This window comes from Haliaeetus albicilla, chromosome 27 (assembly GCF_947461875.1).
Source record: "Haliaeetus albicilla chromosome 27, bHalAlb1.1, whole genome shotgun sequence".
NCBI classification, from domain to species: Eukaryota; Metazoa; Chordata; class Aves; order Accipitriformes; family Accipitridae; genus Haliaeetus; species Haliaeetus albicilla.
In genome coordinates this window covers 4,361,161-4,384,108 of record NC_091509.1, presented here as the reverse complement: position 1 = coordinate 4,384,108, position 22,948 = coordinate 4,361,161, and the positions used below count along the sequence as shown (strand labels likewise).

General features: G+C 40.1%; 1 protein-coding gene across 7 annotated transcripts in view; it reads left to right on the top strand.

Annotated features, from left to right (window-relative positions):
• Positions 1 to 22,948, top strand: part of KCNIP1 (potassium voltage-gated channel interacting protein 1) — a 463,655-nt gene that overhangs the window by 381,901 nt on the left and 58,806 nt on the right. The window contains exon 1 of one of the 7 annotated variants that reach the window (XM_069773038.1): positions 13,929 to 14,095. The exons of the other annotated variants lie outside the window; for them this stretch is intronic. Coding sequence (XP_069629139.1) covers positions 13,987 to 14,095 — 109 coding nt within the window. The 5' untranslated portion in view covers positions 13,929 to 13,986. Of the gene's footprint in view, positions 1 to 13,928; positions 14,096 to 22,948 lie in introns of those variants that run through there. 7 annotated transcript variants of the gene reach the window in all.

Genomic DNA, 22,948 nt, shown 5'->3' with positions numbered 1-22,948 from the left:
ATGTGTCACCTGCTTCAGGACTCTCTAAATGCCCCCATACTGTAACTTCCTAGTGTTTCACAGCACTTGGTACACTTACGCTCATTGGAGCCCCCTGAGGCAGTGCCATTAGCCCGCTTGTAAAAGGGGGAGCAAAGCACAGAGCTCAGGGTGGATGTGCACCTCCTTTCTGGGCCCCTAAGCACACTGGTGTGGGGCATCTTGGTGTCTGTGACCTGGCCGTGGTTTCACAACTTCTCCCCAGCAGAGCAAGTTTCGAAGTCTTAGGCTAACATCCGTCTTTTCTGTCTTTGTGACTCCCTGCGGCCTGTTAGGAACAAGCAAGGCTTGACACTGACGGCCTCTTAGTTATTGCTTCACACCATTAAAAAGCTTTTATGTGAGTGATAACCTAGCAGTAGCTAAAGAGTACCATAATGGCAGTGACGCTGAACATTTCAGCCAAGCGAGATGGAACACCAAGGAGAAAATGCCAATTGCAGTATCAAAGTGGTGTTGACTTAGATGTGCCCAAGAGAAAAATAAAGGTGATAGAAATAGAGCACTACACCCAAATCCAAACTATTGGTATAATAGGTGTTTTATGGATGGATAGGCAGAATATGGATATGCAGAACAGGACTTCATGTACCTCCCACCCAGGTCATATTGCCAGTTCTGGTGTACCTGCAGCCAGCCCCCACCAAGTTGCAGTGGGGCCTCTGATGCCCTGAGGACTCATTTGTGTGTGTCTATGATACAAAGCATGAAGGGTTTATCCTGCTCCACTGCTGCCTGCCTATGTGTGTGGGAGTCTGCATCCTTTCCTTTCAGCCTGCTGGGAGAGAGAGGTATTGAAGAAATTGCTCCTGTGAAGGCTCAAGCTCAGCTTTGACAATTGATCATGATGCAAGATGCATGCAGTCCTTCACCTGGGTATGGCACAGCTTTCCTTTCAAGTAAAGGCCCTGTTTAAGATTTCTCAACTCAGCTTTTGTGGCAGAGTTACTTCCCCTGTCTCTCTGCTTTGGAGTTGTAGCAGAGACCAAAGCAAAGCCTGAAATGACATTGTGCCGTTAAAGTCAATTGAGCGTCTGTGCAGTTAACATCACCATAAACAAGTGATAACCAGAATCCTCAGCTGACACTTAAAGTTTAAGGCTATTGTATGGCTTTTCCAAGTCTATGTGCTGTCTAATGCCCCCTCCGAGCACAATTACTATATAAACTGAACTGAATGCATTGAATAAATATGCTAACTTCACCTTCTCTTTCTAGAGTTGTAACAGTGAAATTTTTAGTGGATTTGGGATGATGTTATTTGAGAAGATGCTATTTCTCTCTTAACTGACTCTCCAGGCTCTCTTCTGTTGTTCAGGGAAAGAGAGAGATTTTATATACATATATATATATATATATCTATATCTATCTCCCACTGGAAAGGAGTTTATACCCAGGTCTGATGGAACCTAAGTATTAATGTTTGTTGGTGCTTATATCCTAACAGCTACAGACTACCTAATTGGTATTCAGGAGCAATACACCAGAATTGAATTTTTGTGCATGTTAGCACAAAAAATTGTAGTTTTGCAATCCAGGCAACAAACTAGACACTATAAAATCCTTTCCTGTTTAGATCAATTATTTAGCAGAATCTATTCCTATTTGCTCTATGTGCTTAGGTGTGAAATCAAGTGGTTTTCCTCTTTCCTGTTTTGATGATATTGGAGCTAGCAACTGAGTTAGGATTAGTGGATTAGTGCACTTGTGGAACTGGATGGTTTGAGAGTCTTGCGAATGGTTTTCAGGCTTACAAAGCTTCACGTATTCACAAATATATTTATGTATCTTTTTCCAAAAAAAAGTAATCATGATGTATGGGGTTTTGCATGACGCCTTAAGGTACAGGTGCATGTTTTTTTTAGTCTAAAACCAATCCCCCTTGTAAGTAGCCCAGACAGCTGAAATAGCGAAACTATGCAGAAAGACGCTAATGGTGCCATTTGAGCCTCTGTTCCAATTCAGTCGTAGGCAGTGGCCAGTCTGTATAGTCTGCCTTTCTGATAACTGAATATTACACAAAACAGTGGGAATGGAGGGCAGAAAATAGGGTGTTTTCTCAGCATAGATCATCTAGCTTTCCTCAAGCTAACTAAACCTTTGTAGAGTTTAATAGTTAAATGGTTAAATTTATATCACTGAAGTGCTATAGTTCTTTCTAAGAAGCTGAAACTGGTGGAATGATTTCATGATCTGCCAGAATTGGAAGAACTTCTGCCTTCCTTCATTTCCCAAATGTTTTTCCTGCATGCTTTTCTTCTACAGAGAAGCATCCTTCAATTTTCAAGGCCAGCTGGAAATGGGATAATGCTCAATACTTTCTTATTGAGTAAAGAGTTAAGTGCTTGGATGTTGTGCCATTTTTTTCTCTCTGGAAATGGTAGAGATTTATCTAGAGATATATCTCTAGAATTCATAGCAATACCTTCATTCAAAACTTTTAAGCTGTAACTGAGAGATAAATCTTATATGAAAACAAGTTTATTGTAGTGCATGATTTCCTGACGATTAACAGAAGAGTTAATTGTAATTAGCTACTCGATGTGAATGTAAAATGCTTAAGGATAAAGAAAGCTCCAGCTGAGGATTTTTCAACATAGTGAAGAGTGTTTTGTGTTTTAGATTAACTAAACTATCATCTCCAATACCTCCGGACATAATTTGGCATCACTGCTAGATTTTGGGTTTGTTCTTTGCCTGAAAGAACTCTGAACAGAATAAGTACTGACAACTGAAATACCCTTTTATTTCATCTGAACGTACTACCCTCTAGGCCTGAGCTGTGATATATTTGAGCAGCAGCGAAGCATCCACTCGTGTATCCAAACTGATACTTAGTTTAATAATGGCAATTAAGCATTGCACTTTTTTCATGAGAATGTACCTTGTGAGAATTAATAACTCGCAGTTTAATTAAATTGCGGAGAGGGAGGGGAAAGTAGTGTCCTCTATCATACTCTCTTCCTTTAATTAGAATGTGTTCCAATCAGCAAATTGACAGGAATATTTAAGTAGAGGCAGAAGTTTATTAAAATCTCCAATGAATACTATGGACCATCATGAAAATATCTAGTTAATTGATGTGGACATATTTAATCAACTTTTTCTTAAAAAGCTCTTTGGATAGTCAGTTATAATGTTCTGAAGAGCAATGATCTTCCTGTGCTTGAACTGACCATAACCTAGATTGACACTGGAACTGGACCAGCACAATTCATAATGGGATTTGACCTTTCATCTTCATGCCTTGCGTGCTGTGTATTTGATTTTTGTTAAGAAATGGCATAGTACAAATGATAAATGTAAATGACCATGTGATGAGTTTTTATATGTATATAGACACACACAGAGTAAACTGTTTGGCTCACAGCACCAACATTAGTATTATGCTACAGTATAGTAGCTGTCCCTGGAGAACTCTCTGGTAGGAGTCTATATAACTGCCATTCTTCTGCAGACATTGGAAGAAACCCTCCAGTCCCAAGGTCCGGTGCTTCTAAAATGCACGGAACTCTGCCCCTCTTCACTGGAGCCTGGTTTTGTCCTGTTTGACACTGCGATTAGCCCAAGAGAAGCACAGCTCTCTTGCTTCAGAGAATAAGTGCCTCTGTAGTAAGATCCAACACACTCATGCAGATGAACGTTTCTTTTATCAAGAGCTGGTTCTCAAGCATCTTATACTTTCTTGGAAAAAAGTTAGGCTTCGAGTTGTGCGTGTTGAGGACTTTGAAGAAATTAACCTTTTTTCCCCCCAGCTGTACTTCTGATATCATCTTCAATCGTGGAAATGCAACTGTAATACATATAGTTATTCAAGAGTTTTGTGAATTATTGCTGAAGCATGTGTGACAGATAGCATATCCCAAATATGAATATTTATGGAACTGGGATGTGCCATGTACAAATAATTCTTTTACCTGTGCTGCCCTTTCCCAGATGTGACATTATAGTCATAAATCTACTTCAGTTTGCTTTTGCCCTTGAATTGCAGCTTAAATTCTGAATGTAAATCTGCTTGCAGAAATCCCCTGACACCTTCATTTTCCTTACTGCTTTTTTCACGCATCTCATCTTTTGATGTACATTCAGCATTTTACTTTTCTTCCTGATCTTCTATTTTCGTGAAGGGATTATCTCTCAGGTTGACTTTTTCCCTTGTCCTTGCAGTTCCCCTGTACAGACAGTACGTGCTTTTGCCATATTGTTTTCCTTTTGTTCTCCTCTGCTGTATGACTGGTAGCAGCAATGTGGGAATGAGTAGGATGCTGGCTCTATCGCCAACGTCCAGCTTGCTTGATAATGGAATATCTTTAGATACACATAAGGGAAGAGGCTTTTGAGGGAGGTTAATTATCTCAGGCTATTGCTTAGCTTTAACATCCGAAGTATAGTTTGTCATGTGCACCTGTATTGCAGCTCTTCAAGCACTTCATTGGTCAGATCTTCATGTTTCCATGAATGTCAGCCTATCTGATGACAGCCTATGTGCCGAGAAGCAGAATTTAAATAGTGGTGCCACTAGAGGAGCAGTTAAACTATAATTCAGAAATCAGAGGCAGTCTGGTAAACTCTGGAGAGCTGACCACTGTCCTGAGTGCAAGTTACATAAAACTAGTCATGCATCTAATAGTTGAAACTGTGCTGGCAGAAGCAAAACCATCCCCCTTTTCAGACAGCCCTCCAAAAGTTCTCCTGCTTTCCATGTATTTAGAACTACAGCATAAACTGCTTTTTTTGTTTTAGTTTTTTGTCGTCTGTGTTATACTTTACAAACTTGATATTACTACTTTAGAAAGTTTATCTTCAGACATTGGCTTTATAAATTTACCATTTTGTTCTTGGTTTCTGTTTCATTGCAAAGCATTAATTGCTGAGAGTTTTGCTACTTGGCCCAGGTTTCCAAACATTTTTGGGATGGTGTGATTTGAGACTATGATGTATCTAAAATAGTTAGTATGGTACTATTGCATAATTCACTGTGATGTATCTAAAATATGGTTAGTTTTGTGCAGTTTCATAATTCCTTCATGAATTTATTACTCTGATCTCCTAGTAGGAACCTTATTTTTTGTGGCACTGTCTTTTGCAGAATAATTATGCAAATAACTAATTAAATTAAATCAAGCTGGGGGTAGAACAGGAATACAAATTACAGATGGTAAAATAAAAACTTAAGTGCGAGTAATGCATAGATGGTATAATGAAGATAAGATGCCAGAAAACAGTCAATGAGAATATTTAAAGGTATTTCCTTATACAACAGATCAGTAAGTGAAAGAAATACAGACTTAGTTAGAAAACTGTGTGGCATGTATTCATTGCCTGAGGCCACTTAAAAGTAAGAAATCCAGAACAGCATGATAAGTGGTGAGAAAACATGGTTTAAAATAACAGGCACAGTATTCCTCAAGTGTAGAGTGTTGTTCGGTGCTTAAGCCTGTATTACATATGTTGTAACTTAGAAAAATGTATGAGATGATCTTTACTGGGCAAAATTTTGCATAATTCTCATGCAAAAATAAGAGCATAGTTTAATATTCCACTAGAGCACGAGGTAAAAATGCACCAAACAGACTGATTCTTCATTTCACTACTTAAAAATAAAGGGAAATGGCTAAATAAGGTGGGGAGAAGCTGATGTCTTGATTGGAGACCACCAGAGCTGTGATGACTGTATGGCTGATTAAATTGCATGTGTTACCATAGTGGAATGATAGGAAATGTAATGAGACAAAGAATGAGTTGCTAATGACCTGCTTGGCACAGGGGTCACCAACAGAGAAGTATCTTATAGCACTCAATGTAGTTCCATGGCTTTTCAAGAGGGATGCAAACTCCTTGTGAAGGCCAGGCTTCCTGGCATTCTTCCTTTTCCAAACTCATGACTGTTCCTACAAACCTCTCAGAGTTCCAAAACTTAAATTTCTTTACTGTCTTTTCATGATTACTTGAATTCTGTTGCCCTCAAGACTAGTGCAAACTCTCACTGATCTTAAAGGTGCAAAGCCACCCTCCTGTCACAGTGTGTTCTTATGGACCTAGTCCCATATTAAGTCTTGAGTAGCCAGGCAATGTGTAAAACTTTGCCAAAATGTATTTTACAGCTCCTGATATTTCTGATCCTATTCTGCAGTCAGACATGCAACCTTCAGAGCTATGATCCAAACCAGCGCTTTCCTTGCTGATTAGACTGTATTGGAAGACAGTCTTGATGTTTCCCCCTCAGAAAATGCTCCCTTCTATATGCACTTTACAGTCTGAACTTTGAAATAATAGGTAACTTTATGCCTGGCCCGCTGATTTAGGAAACTGAACTCTCTGCATGTTAGTTGAAAGTGCTTGCATGAGATGGGGAAGAGCCTGTGCTATTGGCCTGTAGTCTAGCCCTTCTTGGGATAATGGAAAGGTTTTGGATGGCAGCCATGGAGCAGAACAGACTGCAGCAAAATGACTTGGTCCATGCTCAAGGGCTTTTTCTGAAGAACACACCCAAAAGCACTGGCTTTAAATGCTGCCTTGCAAAGAGCAGCCTGTATGTTTTCCCATGGGCAAAAGCTGGACAGATTGGCAGAAGGGTTGTGGCTTACAGGTGACCCTATGCATGGACTGTTGGAAGATATGTGTTTTTATAACAGAAGAGGTAGTGGCAACAAGTGGGAGGTTTACACTGAACATCAGGAGGAACCTCTTCCCTAGGAGAGTGATGCAGCAGTGGAGTGAGCAGTTGTCTCAGAGCGGCGGTGGGCTTGCAATCCTTGGAGGTCTTGAAGTCTTAAGCATGTGCTGTGCTGGCAGTGAGACAGCTCTTACTCTGGGCAACAGGTTGGAGTAGATGATGTCTGGTATTCCTTCCAACTAACATTTCTGTAAAACTATGAAGTGCCTGGAGACACTAGTAGATTCACATCATTTTAGTGAAAACCTCCAATAACTAGCTCCCTATTCTCTTGCTGTGACTGATCTCAAAAGAAGATCCATTAGGGAGAGGAGCATGAGAGTAGTAAAGCATATGTGGTGCTGGATGGTTTCACTGGTTTTATCCCTCAGGGTTTTTTCTTTTACCAATAAGTTTGGAATAAGCAGAAGATCTGGTCAGAAGGAGCATCTTAGCAGTTATCAGCAAGCTGACATACACTGGAAAGACAAGATACTTGTCATTGTAGAAACTAAGTAATAAATGCAGTTATGTCAAATTACCAGTTATGATTGATGTTAAGCAAGTTTAATTTTGTTTTTAACCTGTGATTCATCCTGCATCAGTTTTCGGTGATGTGAATTTATGATGTTCTAAGTCTTTGAGGGGGGGGAGCCTACCTGTTCATTGTCATTCTCGTATACCTAATTCAATATGAATCTGCAAAAACAAAGCCTGTTAGAAAAGAAGTCTGAGAGAGAGGTTCTGCATCATTAATTATCACTTTTATTAAAACTGGGAGTGAAGCTGTGACAAGCTGATGCCCATGGGAAATACATAATATGGGGGAAAAATCCACCTGTTAATAGAAAAATCACTGCAGCCCAACTTGTCAGCAGAGGCTTTTTGCTTTATACCTCTTTACTGCTCAGGTTCTGGAAGCAGTTATCGCTAGTGCCACAAGGGAGGGATCATGTCTGCTTTTGCCAGTGGCAGAAATCCAGTAAGGAAGAAACTGCCACTGCAAAGCACATCTGTCTTCTGGCAATTGTGGCTTTTAACAGCTTCTTTTGGCTGCTCTTTACTGCCATCGGTTATGTGTCTTTGCTGATGAGGAGAGTGCTCACCTCTGAGCATGGGTTCCAGGAGAGTTGCTCAGCTGGATGTGGGGCTCAGCACAGGTTGGCTGCATGGACTGGTGCAGTGGCATTTTCCCTGTTTGGGGAATGAACTTCTAGTATAACTGAAACAGCAGGTTTAATATTTTTGTGCACAGTTTCAGATAAAAGGAAAAAGTGCAATAGAGCCTGCCAGAATTCCTGTCAATTATATTTAATAGTTGGGAGAGGTTCTTATTACCCTTTAATTAATAATATATTGCCTCAATTATATACTACCCAATTTCAGACAGTGTGCGTGTAAACTGTGGTTCAAGTTAGCCTTTCACGGTTACATGGTTTCTTCATTACTTGGTGGTCTTCTCACGATTTGTAGGTTGATAGGAGGCTTGCTTTAACTTTGACCTGTGCGTGCATCATTAACATTCACCAGCTTTTTGCCATAATGAAGACCAGAGTAAAGCAAAGTCATCCATTCAGCAGTTTGTGGTAACTTCAGGGTAGGATGTGCTTGTTTGTACTTCCAGCTGGCCTGGAAAAAATCAGTAGTGATGTATTTGATTTCTGGAATCTTTCAAAGATATTCTTGCATTTTTCAAAGCTGGTGATGCAAATTGTGTTAATAGGTTCACAGAAGGCTGGGAATCGCTAGCTCAAGACAGTCCTCTAAAGGGGAAAAATGTGTAGGGTCCTCCTGCTTCTCTGCATAAATTGTCCATAGGTCCTTAGACCCAACAATATCCTACCATTGCCAGCAATCTGGGAGATGTTGATGGAACAAAGGTAATAGCTCGTTCACATGAATCGGAAGAATTGACTGAAGAAGGAAATTTTTGATGGAATTATAGCTGTTTTGGTTAAAGCAGAACAGTTTACGTTGTCAGGGCAAGGGTTCATCTGCTGGTTAATTCCCTGCACTCACACAGCAAGGAAATGACAGACTGAGGAACTGAGCTCCTTATTCCCAGGTCCCTGTGCAGCATTAATAGAAAAAATTTCTGTATTAGCCAAACCAACTAATGAGACATTTGTGGTTCACCTATCATTATACAGAATGTATCTCTAGTGACAAAAATAATAACTGGTAATTAGCCAGGATTTTCAAAAACACTTCTAGCTGGTGAATAACTGCTGGGAAACACAAGTGTGATATGAAGCCAAATTAATTTGCAGGCAGAGAAGGGTCAGGGTGGAATTGTAGTGGTGCAAACAGGAAGAGACCTGAGCTCATTGTCACTGAATGGCTGTTAGTTTAACTGGATATTGCTTGTAGTTTAGATGGGGGCCCTAAACCATCAATTATTTAAATATCACATTTGCTAATTTACTCATAGTGTAATTTTTTTGAAATTGTACTCAGCAGTTATCCATCAGTGGTTTTCTCTGCACATAATTTGCAGATGGCACAAATTACTTAGGGCTAGTCAGATCCAGAGAAATCTGAGAAACACCAAAGGGACTTAATCACCTGTGAACAGGGCAGATGAATGACTGTTGACCAAGGCAAGCTGATAAAGAGCTGAAATTTAAGCAGTGAATATCATTGCTTGGGACTAGGTAAATTAAAATCCCTCATGAAGAAGGCCTAGTTTTCATTTTGGTTTGTTTAGCTTAAAATCAAAACAGCAATAAAACCTGCTAACTTCATGCATGCACAAAAGAAATCATATTGGATAAATATGTATGGGATAGTAATTTCATACTCTTGATGCTGTAGCTGCCTGCAATACTGTGAATGATCTCATTATGCCATTTCTAAAATACAACAGAAGTAGCAGGGCTTCATAGGTGTGCAGTGAAAATAGATTTATGGACAAGAGCCTTGCGAGAAGTCTGTTCAGGACTGCTAAGTATTGAAAGATCCATAAACAGAGGTGTTCTAGAGATATTTGAAATAATGAACTGTACAAGAAGAATCAATCAGATGTTCCTGTTTATTCTTTATCACAACATAAGAGCAAAGAAATAGTCAATCAAAATGACAAAAACTTAATATTTAGGGTTTTATACCAGACTAATCATAGAATGCCACTGGGGTTTTCTTAAAGGTGTGGGTAATGAGAATATGTCATGCTGCATTTGTTTTAAAACAAAGTGAGGAGACAAATCCTCATTTTTGAATGTGTAAATGTGTTCCAAATAGCTTGGTCACTGGGAGAAGCTTCTGCAGTGGGGAACATTATTCTCTATTTTGCTGTGATTTTTGCACCTTCACATGATGTATTCCCCCCCAACCAATTTTAAGAGCTGATTATAGATTACATAAATCATTGATATGATTCATCATAGCAATTCTTTTATTACTAGAAAATCCTTTTCATTACATGTTATTTTGAATGATCTTTATATAAAGTTCCTACTTGTGTTCCCAGAGGGCACACATTGCGGCATACCCAGTGTAAACCTTTTTCACAGATAATTGAGGCATTCAACCCCTTTTGCTGCATGTGAGAGATACGTACACTAGGCATTAGCGAGAACATCTCTCTCTTATCAAGACATCTGGTATTTTAAACACTTGGCTTTTTTTACATTCCTCTTTTTTAGGATTTGGCAAAAATAAAGCTTACTGCTTCACTGGTGAGCTTAACCTTGTCTGTATATAGCTAGAAAAATGTTCTTCCAGTTGCTGTTCTACAAAATCTGCTGTTCAGTGGCTACAGTAGAAAACCAGGCGCTCCAGTTTTTGCTGTTTATTTTATGTGTGATTCTAGTTAAAATCATTTAGTCCCTTGAGCTGCCCTCTCTGAGGATAACAGTATGTATTTTGCAGCAGTTGTACAAATGGGAAGCATTGATCCAAAAGCTGCTGCAGATCTGCAGAATGTTTTTTAGGCTGTAGAATATTTATTCTGTAGAAATGAAAAATTTTTGATCCCACTATCTTATTTGGCATTTGGGTTTTTCCTCACTGCTCCAGGAGTGAGTCAAATAAAACACCTAATAAACTCTTGATTAATATTTTGCCTCTCGTTAAGAGTTGATCCTCTATTTCTGTGCAGAATTCTATTGGAGGACTAAACTGAGTAGCCTTTCTTTGGTTTAAATCACAGAACCAATTTCTCTCGTTAGCTCAGTACTACAGTAAAGAATGAGTGTTGCTGTAACTACTGGGCCAAGTTGGGAGGTAAGCTTTTGAGGGAAGATGCTATCTTTTACTTAAATTAGTTCTTACAGTGGGGAAAATACAGATGAGTATTTGGGTCCATAGGATTTGCCTCCCGTAAGGCATCTGGAGCCAACTCTGTAGTCAGTCACTCCTGATGAGTTGAATGTCTACGTAACAACAGAAGGCTGATTTGTTTTAATTAATTGTATGCCATGATGGTAGCTCAGTATGGGGCTTCCAAGCTAGATGGTTGGATGGATGGAGGGACCTGGTGCTCTGTCTGTCAGGCAACTATCAGTAATTTCCATAAAAAGTTAACACAACATGACACCAATATGTCCCTAACATAAGGAATCCTGGTTCTCGGGGCAGTAATGAGGAAGTGAAGAATGAGCCGAATGACTGTTTTGTGAACTTTTGGGAAATGAAAGGAGAAGCAGCAACATCCAGGAAGAATTGCTGGCTTCAGGGTGATCCCAAACCAGCCTGAAGGTCCTGAATGGAAAAATTCTCATTCAACATTCTCTCTAAGCCTGGTTAAAAAGTAAGTCAACCTCACAAAAATCATGATTTGGCTTTGACAGCATTAGATGGTACTGTCTTAACGGATTCTGAACTTCTGGCATGCATGAAGTCTTCATGCAACGGGGACTCTAGGGACTGAAACCAAATGTTCTTTTGCAGTTGCTTATATCAGGAACACCCAAAGAATCAAAATGTTAGGCTTGGCATAAATTGCAGTAACACAAACAATTGAACTACCAGTTTTTCGTGCGCTTCCCATGTGTCTTGCTAAGGTGCTGCTGCAAGGCTTTAGAAGATGCAGAGGTGGAACATTACAGTGGGAGAACTGTAGAATTGCAAGGCATACCTGTAGGAAGCCAGGCTTTTTGAGTTTCACTGCTCATAATATCATTTTTTTAGTTTCACTTTTTTTTTTGTGGTAATTAGTAGATTCAGGAGGTTCATGCATTGCTGGGAAGAAATTTTGTGATAAGATGTATCTGCAAGTAAATAATGTGCCTGGAAATGAGTGGGTGAGTAAGTTGGGGTCTTTCATGCTGTGTGCTCTTTAAGATCTGTTAACTTAGGGGTCTGAAAAAACAGTGCAAAGTCTACCAGGCAGCCAGTAAATCTGTCAAACATCTCTTCTATAGACAGGAAGGAACCTGGTTATTTTTGTGGTCAATATGCCTGACCAGATTTTATGTGGTGGGGTTTGTTTGTTTGTTTTGGTGTTCTTTTGTGGTAGTAGTGTTTGGGGTTTTTTTTAATGGAAACAGGACATGATAAGCCAAGGAATTACCAAAGTGTTTTGAGGTCTGTTTATCCTTCAAATTCTCTTCTCCTTGTCTGGGAGAGGTTTGATGGCACAGTGATTTCAGTTCCTTGGTAGTTTTAAAGCTGAATGTGTTAATCTGGGAAATGTGAACCATAATGTGGCATCATAGCCAGTCATACAGCCAGGGCAATGAAAACCTAATGTGCCAGATGCTACAGAGTACAAAAAAAAAAAAAAAAAAAATCCTTTGGTCTAAAGTAGTCATCAAGTAGAAGTGGCTTTGATACCATGCCTTTGAGCTCTGGATAGGTAGATACCAATGGCAGAGAACCCTCATAACACATTTGCAAGTGTGATGTGGTCTTCCTTGGCCACCTGCATACAGAAACAAAGCTCAAATTCAATTGAAGTGTTCATTACTTGTTGACTTGATCACTCAAGTATGTATGAGTACTCTGTACCTCCTACCTGGCTTTAATATGAACATCTCTAAGCAGTTTAAGTGCATCAGTTAATGTCATATACAAAATCCCTTTGAGGTTCTGCACCTGATATTATTGTTCAGCAGTAGTTTAAGGCAGAGGCAGCATCAGAAGAGCTTATGGGAACAGTGTGGTGGGACGTAAGCCAGCCTGCCCTGTTCATTCGGGACTGCAGGGAAAGGCAGCTATTGCTTGCCTGGAGGGGGGCAGAAGCGTCAGAACAGCGTGGGGAAAATGACAGCCTCCAAGTCCTGTAAAATAAAAGGCGTTGGCTATCTCTGTTCTCCTGAACATCCCACATGGGGCATACCAGCATTTTTCACTAATAGCATGTTTGAAAAATCCAGCTTTTACTGGTGTTGCAATCTTGCACCTGCCATCCTGATAAAACACTCAACCTGCCAAGTGTTTACTCATCTGTGGTGATAATGAAGAAATACATAATTGACTTAACATGAGAGCAACCTGTAGTGCTACCCCATGCCATCAGTCTGGTGAAATATTGCAAAGATGAACAAGTGTAAAGTGCATCTGTCTGTCTTCCTTAGCTGCCTGCAACGGATGCTTGTTCCAGGCCAGCACTGGTACACACTGATGTCTGGGTACCTGTTAAATGCCAGCAAAATGCACTCTTTACTGTCAAGCAGCTAACCCAGAGGAACAGAGTTTGGAGCTGTTGCTTATGAACAGAATTGCTATGTACGTCCTGGGGTCGATATGAGTATACACGTGTATGTGGGAAGTGCGTTTATGTATATCCCAGCATGGGGGGGGGGCGGGGGCGCACAGAGGAATTAAGAAAGGGAAAGACATTTCCTTTCCTCCCCTACAATGTGCCATATTCTCTTATTCAGTACAGAAGAAGCGTTAACAAAAAGCATCTGCAGTGGCAGAATTACTGAGAAAATCCCCAATGCAAAAGTTGACTGGTATCACAGATACTAGAAAAAAAAAAAAAAAATAGTGTGAGATATTGCTGAGGTTAGCAGCACAGTGCTAAGTTGTTCAGGGGCAGAGTAAAGTCTTGAGAGAATTGCCCTGAAGTCAAAGAAAATAAAACCATAAGTTACAGTTAAATGCAGAAATTGCTTGCACGTTTAAAAAAAAGACACAAGAAAAAAAAGCAAGTGAGAGAGAAGAAATAGGGGGAGAGGTTGAGAAACAGAGGGAGTGTGAGAATGGGGGGGGGGGGGGGAGGGAAATGTGCTGTACACTTAGCTGAGCAGCGGGAAGAAAAGCTTCAAACAGAGGATTTCTCAGCTTTAGATGTCTGCCAGTTGTTTGCAGGCACACCAGTAGATATCTGTGTGGTGCCTTAAAGGATGTGGACTAAAGGCGAGTCGGAGGGACTCCAGACTCTAGGGATTGTGGTGGTGGTGTGCTCCTCTCTGAAACTTTTGCACTACCTCGGGCTAATTGACTTGTCAGATGGTAAGAGAACTTCCAAGTTTTCCAGCTCCTGTTTACTTTTGTTTAAATCTGTTTCAGTCAAGCCACTCTAGGTAGCAGATAGAAGCTGTGGGAGGGAAAGCATTGTCTGTCAGTGCACTGATTCTCAATATTGTCTTTATCTTTATTAAGAGTCATACAGGCTGCGAAGGGGGAATTATGCTTTATGCTTTACTGAGGACTTTTGTTTGCTTTTGGTATGTTACCATAGAGAGAATCTGAAGCTCTGATTTTTTTTTTTGCCTTGTGTATTATTTTATCAAATTTTCTTAATTAATTTTTCTTGCTGTTAATTCTTTTTCTCTCTTGAAAATAAATTAATATGAACCTGGAAAAAGGAAAATGTCTCTTGAGATAATGGAAGCACAGCTGATAATTAGGTGCATGATTTCATATGGCTACCTGAAGCAATTGTGTTGTGACATTTGCAGACCAAATATGTGATGGAATGAATGTGAATAAAACAAAATTTGTCTGTATTTGTTATTCCAGACACTTCAGCAAAGTAACCAGAAGCAAAATAACCTAGGGAGAAATATTTCTGGTTTCACCTATTGAACTGGAAAATTTGGTCTCTCCATCTTACCAATGCAATGAAGTTGGTTTTTTTTTTTTCTTAAAGGTTTTCCTGGCTGAGTAAAGCATATGTGTTTTAACAATTAAGTGAGCTTTGGGGATCATATTATCTATTCATAAAGGTATGTAGGTATCACTGAAAGAAAATAACTTCTTGATGAAGCAAATGAGGTATTTTTTTAAAACAAAGGTGCCCCCAAGTCAGCGAGTATATTCTTGATTTGATCACTAATTGTGCAAAGTTTATCTAGCAAAGGAAATAGCAATGATAAAATATTAGCATAAACAACTATGTGACTTTATTCAGATATTATCTTTAAAATATGAGTTAGTTAAGGCTGATGAAAGACTGAATAAAAGTAGAGGAAATTTATATATTTAATATGTTTTACTGGTAATCTTAAAAGCAAGAAAAGCAGATGGAATTTTAACCTGCTACTGTAAAATCAGTGCTGTCACATAATCCTAGAAATCCTCCTGCAGGATTAGGAACAAATATGAAAAATGGCCTAAATAAGATTTATTTTATTTAGATTAAGAAAAGATGTGAATTGGCATGTATTTGTCATTACATGAATGTTGATATTTCTAATTACAAAGTGAGTATCCTGGGAGCTTTTAGTTTACTCCTAGAATGTCACTGGAGTTCAGTTACATAATTAGAAATAAATTAAGATCTCTGACAACTAATTTCAAATAATGTCAACAGAAGTGCTCACGTTAAAAATAATCTGTCAAGTCAAATGCTGAGGCAATTGCATTGCTACCTGTTTAACTGCAAGAACGTTTTTATACCTTCTTTCCAGACCTAATTACTGTAATTCCAGGCTCTGCTCTTTTCAAGGTAATTGCTTTCCCCAGAAGAGTCTCCCCAGTGTTCCCCCAGCAAAGTCAAATATGTGACAGGTGAGAATGTTGTCTGTTCAAAGAGGAAATGAGCAAAAGTGAACAAATAGTCCCAACTTGTAGTCACTAAACAGCTCTGGCTGCGTTTTGTTTGTGGTCGTCAGTCAATAATCCCTCAATCCATACAACTGTAGAAGGGTATAGCATTTTTTTTTTAAACTTATTGTAAAGGAACACTGGCAGAATTCCTGATACACATAGTTCCTGATTGCTGATGGATGATGACTTGACAGTGTATAGGAGCATGATACTATAAACCTTTTTAGCTTTGGATAATTTTTCTTGGAATTCTTTTTTTTTCTGGCTGAAAAATAGTTCACTTGGGGGCCAAGATGTATTTATTTGGTACTCATTAAATTATATGAGCTTGTGTTTTTCCCCTTCTGACTCTGTACCTGTGCTAAGGATTACTTATGTGTAAATAGTAACATTAATGTAATACAAGTGATCATTAATGTAGTGCAATGCAGATTTCAATAACCTGGAAATCTTTAAAGGTGGCATTAAACTGTTTTCTTTGATGTGCTAGGTGGCAGCAATGGGGAAAGGTATAGTGGGTGCTTATGTTGCAACATAAATATTTCTAACATCTTTATATTCACTAGAAATGATCACTGCTTTTTGTTTATAAACAACTAGAAATTCTATGTGCTTTCTCATGGCTGTGTGAAGTAATACTAAAATAAGACACTGAAATTGGCTATATTCTTTTTCCTTTTAAGAACTAGAATTATTCTGTCTCCTGTAAATGGAACAGGCTTACTGAAACAGTGTTCCTTTTGTCCTGTTTAAAGAAAACAAAAGAAAACAAAACAAAAAAACCCTGAGTGCTGATTCTTCATTAGTCTAATGTAAGAAGCAATAATAATGGGGAGGGAAATAGTGTAGACAGTAATTTGGAAAATTTGATGTTTTAGAATTTGCTGCAGCTGAATGCATGTTTGCTCAGTTCCACCTTCTCTGATAGTTATGTTCCAGAGGTGAGGTCCCATTCTTGCTATTAGTTCATTCAGGTGTTTGACTAGAAAGGACTGAAACCAGAGACACTAGTGGCAGTTTTAATCTCTGAGCACAGCCTAAAACTGTTGAGCATTTTTTAATAAAGTATTAAACCAGTAGGAAAGAATCTGGGGTTTTTTCTGATTTCTTTTGTTCCATCTGAAATGCAGGTGCAGCAAGTCTGTGAAACGATCCCCTAAAACTCAACCAAACAAGAGCTCCAGTAAGATCAGACCATTGCCAATTTTGCTGTTAGTGTTTTCGGAATTCTTCATTAAAATGTTCCCATTTGCTTAAAACCAAGGGGCAGGTGGGTAGTGTCTAAATATAGTTGAGGCAAACTTTGCTTAATTAAAAAGTTCTGCAGAGCATGGGGTGATTTTTTGTGACCCTAATAGATACAGAAATGTTGATGACTTGTTGCTTTATGCTTCTCTCACTGTTTTATCTTTTGGGGTTTTGTGTTTATTGGCTGTCCTCGCTGCAATTTTGCACTTTGACAGAGAGCCGATACAGTCTTGCTAGGTTAGTTCCCAGCTCCTAAGAGCTATACACAACCACATCCAAAAGGGTGGGCTAAGAGCTGAAGATTGGTTTTCTTGAGTGCAACAATGCATCCACAAACAATTATATGTATTACATATAATTTGGGGAAACAACTGGTGAAACCTTGTACTAACTTATGGTTGGAGACCAAAAACCTGCTCTGTAAAGCAAGACTAAATTCTGGCTGTACGTTTGTTCTATGAGTTTGGCTTTAACTCAGCTTCTTTGCAGAACATCCATCCATCCTCCCGGTACCTTTGAAGCATTCATAAATCATATTTCTTCAAATTAGAGGGATCCAGAGCAAATACGAGTTGTGTTTTTGGACAAGTTCAGTATTGATCCAGTCATACCTATGGCATGGTAAAAAATCCTGAAAGTAAGTAAAGTAAAATATACCATCAAGTATAGTGTTAGGGATTTAGCTTTTTAATGTAGGAAAGCCTGCTGGTGTCAGTTGTAGTCACTTGTTTTATGACAGAAGATTAGAAGCAGGTGCTCAAATATTTTTCTTGGTTGAATAAATAAATTTACAAATCGGCTATCTCAGATGCTTCAGAGGTTGTTACTGTATGTGTCTACATAATTCAACAGTATGTCAAAAATATACTGCCAACTGGTAGATTTCAGTTGCTGCTGAGAGAAATAATTTTAATATGACTGCCAATGGAGATGGGGTCTTAAAGCCAGTTCCCTGTAACTTCACTAGAGTAAGTGCTCCCAAGTCTTTCCCAGTGCCCCTGTTTTTGTGTGGTGTGTCCAGTACATGATGTTATACGGAGAGAGGAGATCGACATTTACTGTTGTATCAAGTAACCAACCCTTAAGGTAATCCAGACCTCAGACCTAGAGGCTTCCTCCTCGTAGTGCCTTTACTTGTCAGCAGCTGAGTTCAAAACTAAACCAGCTGGATCCTTAAACAGGCACTCTGCCCAAGTTCAGATCCTAAGCAACCACAAAAAGGTAAGATTTATAATCTGGTAACTGGTCACCTCAAATTGTATTATTATTGCCTGTGGTAGTGTTGCGAATGCTGGGGCTGGGAATAGCCAAAGACAAATAGTACACGATATTGATTTGATTTGTGAGGTACTGTATGGTTTTAAGTAACAGTATGTAAAGGTTAAAGCCTCTGAAGTGGAGATCGGCTCTTCACAAGGAGCAGACCAGGGTTCGTACTCTGACTCTACAAAGATATTTATTGCTCAGCTGCTACAGATACTAGCTGACCTGCAGTAAAATGTATATTCTGGGTTTTTCTCATAATTCTCATAATTTGATAAGGTATTGATTAATCTAAATGTGGAATAGGGATATTCTTATATAAAAGCTCTTATGACAGAGCATGTTCTTTCCTCTAGCTTCAGGTGGAACTTCAAACCCACTTTGGAGAGAGGGAAAGAGGGGAGAGAGGTTTGAGCAGATTAATCTTTCTGGAGGAATCTTTCTTCTCCAGAGTATGGCCTCTGAATGTGCTCGGCTATGAGGTAATAGGAACCAAAAATGCTGGTTTCAGCCCATTAATGCTGCATGATGCAGAGGCTGTATTATAGCTGAATCAGCACATTTCTTTACATACTTCCCAGTCATTTCTTTTCAATTATTCCTACCCTTGTACAGATTTTTTTTCATCCAAGGCAGAAATCAAGTGTTCTTTCTGCCCCTCACCCCCAGCTTCTTCAGAGACAGAGCCAGTGTGAACTTCTGCCATCAGCCAGGGCTAACTTCAGCCCCCATGAAGCAGTGTGGGCAGCCTGTGTGTCGGGTGCTGTGCTGGGAGGCACTTCTGAAGTGCCTCAGTAGTGTCACTGCTCGCAGAGGTTGGAGCAGTACACAAATACAAGAGTCCAGTTCCTTTGCCCACTATGCTAATTCCTCCACTTCTTATATTCATGCAATTACTTCATAGGGAAGATAAGAATATCTATTATTCATAGTCTTCAAAGGGCTCAAGTGAGAGGTGTTACACTGTAACTACAGGTTGCATTTTTGTATCTTCTGTGAAGAACAAGGTAGCAGGCACCTGAGCCTGTGCACTGCATCCTCCAGTCCTCAGTTACTCTCACTGTAGGATCCTGTTCCTGTTGGTTTCTTTGATGCAGTTTCTCTTTTGTTCTTTCCCACCACCATTAATTTTTTTTGTTGTTGTTGTTAAATAAACAGTGCACCTGATGACAGTTGCTGGCTGCTTGCAATTTTTTTTGCTTCTCAAGTTTTTCTGCACTGTGTTCTAGTATGGCGCTTTCCTACCTTGACTCTCAGTCATATTCACTCAGATGAGCTGAGAAGTACAATGCAAATTAAACAATTTTAGCTTTAAATACAAGGGAGTAAAAAAGAAAACATTTGTGCAAGTTCCTGAAAATGGCTTCCATTATTCCATGTACCTGCCTTCCTGGGTAGGACCTATACAACTTTTTAATAGGAAAGGAGGAGACCTATAAAACTTTTAAAGTTAAGGCTCCTTAATATTTTAAGGAGAAAAATTGTTACCCTTAAGGATTGCTTGATTGCACTTCTGAAAACCCCAGTTAGTTGTAAAATAGAACATAATATGTTGCAATATGCTACTGAAATGAGAATATTCCCCTACCTCCTCAGGTGAAGTTAGCCTTGTACCGCCCCTGTGGTTACAATTGAACTTCTATATTTTAAGGACTGCTCTTTGCAAGGAAAGGTAGATGTTTTGTGCATGGTTCAGTATGAGCTCTGATAGAAAACATGCATAGTTTGATCTGGGGAAGAGATTTTGGTGTTGGTTTTTGATAAACTTTCCTCTTGCTCTTATATATGTGGTCATCTGCATACGAGGTGGTATACTTCTTTCCTTTCACACGTGAAGTCATGTAACTAGCTATGTTACAGTTATCAGTAGTTTCGTTATGAGGAATTTTTTTATAAGGACATCCTGGATCATTTTCCATCTGTATGAAGAGTACTGAGGGCACAGTAGCCTTCCCCACTTCCCTCTTGGACCCATCCATGTCCACGTCTTGCAGCAGTGTGAATTTGAATGCTTTTAGCCCATGTCTTCATGACTGCAATTTTTTTTTTTTTTTTTTTTTTTTTCCTGAGAGTGTAGGGAACTGAGTCAATTTGGTAGAACAACATTTTGGGCTATGGTTCTTATTGCAACTGTTAAATCCCAGCTTTTCTACTAGATATCAGGGTTTTTTGTGGGATATTGGTCTGAGTGAGTTTATGCAATCTTTTACTGTTCAGCTGGAAGCAGTGTGACCCTGGCTCTGAGATACAGCAGTAAAAATATATAAATTAAAAAAAAAACAACAAAAACAAACAAAAACCCCAAACAAACAAACAACAAACCTGTGGTGGATTATCAATTTCAGAACCTCACTTTTTTGGGTGCCAGGGATGTATCATGGTAACATTGTGTTCATATGTCCCTATTTGCATAGGTGTACCACACTGTGGTGGGTTGACCCTGGCTGGATGCCAGGTGCCCACCAAAGTTGCTCTATCACTGCCCCTGCTCAGCTGGACAGGGGAGAGAAAATACAACAAAGGGCTTGTGGGTTGAGATAAGGACATGGAGAGATCACTCAACCAATTACCATCATGGGCAAAACAGACTCAACTTGGGGAAAATTAACTTAATTTATTGCCAATCAACCAGAGTAGGGTAATAAGAAATAAAACCAAATCTCAAAACACCTTCCCTCCACCCCTCCTTCCTCCCAGGCACAGCTTCACTCCTGGATTCTCTACCTACCTGCACAGGGGGACGGGGAATGGGGCTTACAGTCAGTTCATCACACGTTGTCTCTGCTGCTTTATCCTCTTCAGGGGCAGGACTCATCACACTCTTCCCCAGCTCCAGCATGGGGTCCCTCCCATGGGATACAGTCCTTCATGAACTTCTCCAGTGTGAATCCTTCCCACGGGCTGCAGTTCTTCACGAACTGCTCCAGCATGGGTCCCCTCCATGGGCTGCAGTCCTTCAGGGACAGACTGCTCCAGCGTGGGTCCCCCACGGGGTCACAAGTCCTGCCAGAAAACCTGCTCCAGCGTGGGGTCCTCTCTCCATGGGGCCACAGGTCCTGCCAGGAGCCTGCTCCATCGTGGGCTTCCCATGGGGTCACAGCCTCCTTCAGGCATCCACCTGGTCCACCATGGACCTCCCTGGACTGCAGGGGGACAGCCTGCCTCACCGTGGTCTTCCCCACGGGCTGCAGGGGAATCTCTGCTCTGGTGCCTGGAGCATCTCCTCCCCCTCCTTCTTCACTGACCTTGGTGTCTGCAGGGTTGTTTCTCTTGCATGTTCTCACTCCTCTCTCCAGCTGCTGTTTCTGTGTCTGCTGCAACTTTTTTTCACTACTTAAATCTGTTATCACAGAGGCACCACCACTATTGTTGGTGGGCTCAGCCTTGGCCAGTGGTGGGTCCGTCTTGGAGCCAGCTGGTATTGGCTCTGTCGGACACAGGGGAAGCTTCCAGCAGCTTCTCACAGAAGCCACCCCTGTAACACACCACCACCCCACCCCCTCACCGCTATGAAAACCTTGCCACACAAACCCAAAACACAAACTCTAAAATATTCATCTTATTTAGATACATCGGTAACTTGCAAGGCAAAGTCCCACATTAGAGGGAAGCAGTCAGAAGATAAATGCCTGAACTATATTGCTACTGCTTCATCTTAATGCTTCTGAGCATGGTCTTGCTTCATGAGGGTATTATTTGTCCATATGGTAAAACAATATTGCATAATCTATACGCATCAGGGGACAGAAGTAGGGTTGTGCAGCCAAAATTAACTTGAGGGTTCCTGTATTTTGATATCTTGTCTGTGCTCCCCTTGCATAGGGTTTTGTCCATGTGAATCTGGGAAAGTGTATTATATGCATTCATAATGTTTTCTATTTAGCTTTTAAAAGTTATTCCAACTAATTATTACAGGTTTCCTGTAAAGAAATCTCTGAATTTGTTGCAGCGCTTTCAGGGTTTCCTCTCTCACACAATTAGATAGCCCCTAGACTTCATTATACAGTCTGTTGCAGAAGCTCCTGAAGATTGGTAGCCTTGATACAGCCTGAGCTGTTGGTTCCCAGTTGGGGATGAAGTGAATTTTGTTTGCTGCACATAATCTTCTGATTTCCCAGGCCTGGTGACATTTGCTAATGCTTAAGGAGTCTCTGTAGATTAGCTTCTCACAGCTGCTTGTGATGTTCTGTGGCTTTTTTCTCAGCTTCAGCTCTGCTAAGGAGAGGGAGAGGTTTTGACATTGTGGATTAATTGCAGTCATTCCGCTCCCCGAGGAACTTAAATTGAGTTGTTCATGCCATTGCTTTCTTAACACTGAAGCTTTCAGTGTCCAGCACTCTTTCAGCCAGGCAGTTCAAACCTTTTAACTAGAAGGGGTTTGTTTTAGCAGCAGAGATTCTGCCTCAACCCTCTGGATCTATGGAGTGATTCAGTTAGTAGCTGTAATTACTCATGGCTGTGTGTTTACCAGAGCATATCGCACTACTCTGCTGTTTATACTTTGATGTTTATCATAGTTGCTCTACTGCTAACCTTTCTCTCTTGAAATAGTAATTTCTTATTCATTTTTGTTCATGTAGTAAAGCTTCCCATGTTTCACATGTCCCGTGTCCCCTTGTGTCTGTAAAAACTGCCTAGTGTGTTTGTACCTGTGCATACTAATTTTTATTTTTCTTGTGGCTTATCAATTTAGCTCTGCTCTTGGTGTCACACTTCCCTGGCTTTCAGATTTAATCTGGATAGATACACTGTTTCCATTGCTACTGCAGCTGCTGTTTTGCCTCCTTTTGCACTCTTGTAGGG